Below are 390 nucleotides of genomic sequence, written 5' to 3'. Positions count from 1 at the left end.
TATGTATGTGTGTATATATATATATATATATATGTGTGTGTGTGTGTGTGTATGTATATATATATATATATATATATATATATATGTATTTATGTATTTATTTTATTTATTTATTTGTTTGTATTTATTTGTATTTATTTGTTTGTATTTATTTGTTTGTATTTATTTGTTTGTATTTATTTGTTTGTATTTATTTGTTTGTATTTATTTGTTTTTTTCATGCTGTATTTTGGCCATATGTTGTTTCTTGGCATTTGTCATATGATGACAATTGACAACTAACCCATGTGCACTTACAACTGTTTCTCCCTGTGTAGTCACCTCCCCCCTCAGCTTCCAATCCCTTAGAATGATTTCTGTGAGTTGGAAGGAATCATGTGACCCGCGCGG

At 27.7% G+C, this 390-nt stretch overlaps 1 protein-coding gene across 2 annotated transcripts in view; it reads left to right on the top strand.

Moving 5' to 3' along the window:
- Positions 1-390, top strand: part of LOC107675146 (Y-box-binding protein 2-A-like) — a 25565-nt gene that overhangs the window by 23655 nt on the left and 1520 nt on the right. For both annotated transcript variants that reach the window (XM_016469388.1, XM_016469387.1), the window contains one exon: positions 318-382. In XM_016469388.1, coding sequence (XP_016324874.1) covers positions 318-353 — 36 coding nt within the window. In that variant the 3' untranslated portion in view covers positions 354-382. The remainder of the gene's footprint in view (positions 1-317; positions 383-390) is intronic.

Source organism: Sinocyclocheilus anshuiensis, unplaced genomic scaffold, assembly GCF_001515605.1.
Source record: "Sinocyclocheilus anshuiensis isolate Anshui unplaced genomic scaffold, SAMN03320099.WGS_v1.1 scaffold1672, whole genome shotgun sequence".
Classification (NCBI taxonomy): Eukaryota; Metazoa; Chordata; class Actinopteri; order Cypriniformes; family Cyprinidae; genus Sinocyclocheilus; species Sinocyclocheilus anshuiensis.
Note: the sequence above shows the minus strand (reverse complement) of the source record. Positions and strands in the feature narration are given on the sequence as shown.